This window comes from Corvus brachyrhynchos, unplaced genomic scaffold (genome assembly GCF_000691975.1).
Source record: "Corvus brachyrhynchos isolate BGI_N302 unplaced genomic scaffold, ASM69197v1 scaffold48, whole genome shotgun sequence".
Lineage (NCBI taxonomy): Eukaryota > Metazoa > Chordata > Aves > Passeriformes > Corvidae > Corvus > Corvus brachyrhynchos.
Window position 1 is genome coordinate 3,084,892 of NW_008240027.1, and position 1,235 is coordinate 3,086,126.

Here is a 1,235-nt window from a genome sequence, read left to right on the forward strand (position 1 = left end):
AATACTGGGAGCAAATAGCTGGAGATCTTTAGGGCAAGATGAGACAGGATCAGAAACTGCTGCACAAAATCTCTTAGCTGAGGGCATTTACTTTCCCTCTGCAGCAGAGCAGCTGCAGAAGGTTTTTCCACCTCCATCCTTTGCAGCAGTGGTTGAATGTACTGATTTGAAGTAGCTGGGTTTTTTCTGAAGGGTGGGATGAAGAGGGGTCTGGAAAAAAAGGCAGGGGTAGACATTTGGAAAGGGTACCTATAATTAGCAAACCAGAAAATTAGTCACTCCTTAACATTTGGAGCTCTTGCCCTCTTCTGCAGTGGGTGTCAGCATGGGAGCAGACCTACCCCCAGCAGGGTGGGTGTCACGAATGAGTGATTTAGGTCACCTAAAGAATCACCGGCAAAGGCATTGGAATAATCAGGTTTTAACATAAATTTGCAGAAGGGTGACCAAGTTCAATGACAGGGTTCACTCTGTTACTCATTACGAAGATGGAGCATCCAGAGGAAAATCAACTCTGGAATGATTTGCATGGAGTCTGGGGATGCAAAGGACAAGGATGCAAAGGGCAGGGATGACCCTCCCATTGAACCACGAGGTTCAGAAAGGACCCCCTTGCTTTCTGAACTCCTGACAGAGTCTAGGTACAGCTGAGTCCAACCCTAGTCCCAGACTGGCCAACAGTTCATATCTGAGTTTAATAGGGAACTACAAGGAGTAGGGGAGACCCTCCCACTGCATCACAAGGTTCAGAGAGGCCCCCCTTGCTTTCTTGATGGAGCATGGATGTGGCTGGATCCAGTCTTGATCCCAGACCTGGTCCATGGTGTATGTCTAAAGGATTTTCACAGCAATCCCATTAGAAATAGGAACGCTAACGTGGTGTCTCCTTGCTCCAGGTGTACTCCAGCTCCACTCCCCTGCGGGTCGGGTACTACGACACTGACGGCTACTTCCCGCTGCCCCCCTGCATGAGGAGGGCAGTGAAGGAAACCAGGCATGCTCTGCAGGCAGCTGGGCACCAGGTGAGCACCACCACCCCCTGCTCTTCTCCCCAGGGTGTCCCCAGCCTCACTCCACGCTGAGGAAATCACCCTTCAGAAACCAGACGCAGCTCCCAAGCCCAGCTGCGGGAAAAATGACCCAGCAGAGGTATGGGATTAGGTTACCCCAGCCACGTAACACCAGGCAGAGACAGCCCTGCTTGGGGGAGCAGAGCATCTCATGGGCAACCAGCA

At 51.6% G+C, this 1,235-nt stretch overlaps 1 protein-coding gene across 1 annotated transcript in view; it reads left to right on the plus strand.

Annotated features, from left to right (window-relative positions):
* Positions 1-1,235, plus strand: part of LOC103621905 (vitamin D3 hydroxylase-associated protein-like) — a 9,864-nt gene that overhangs the window by 5,265 nt on the left and 3,364 nt on the right. Inside the window, exon 8 of the mRNA XM_008640768.2 lies at positions 897-1,022. Within this exon, the coding sequence (XP_008638990.1) occupies positions 897-1,022 (126 nt within the window). The remainder of the gene's footprint in view (positions 1-896; positions 1,023-1,235) is intronic.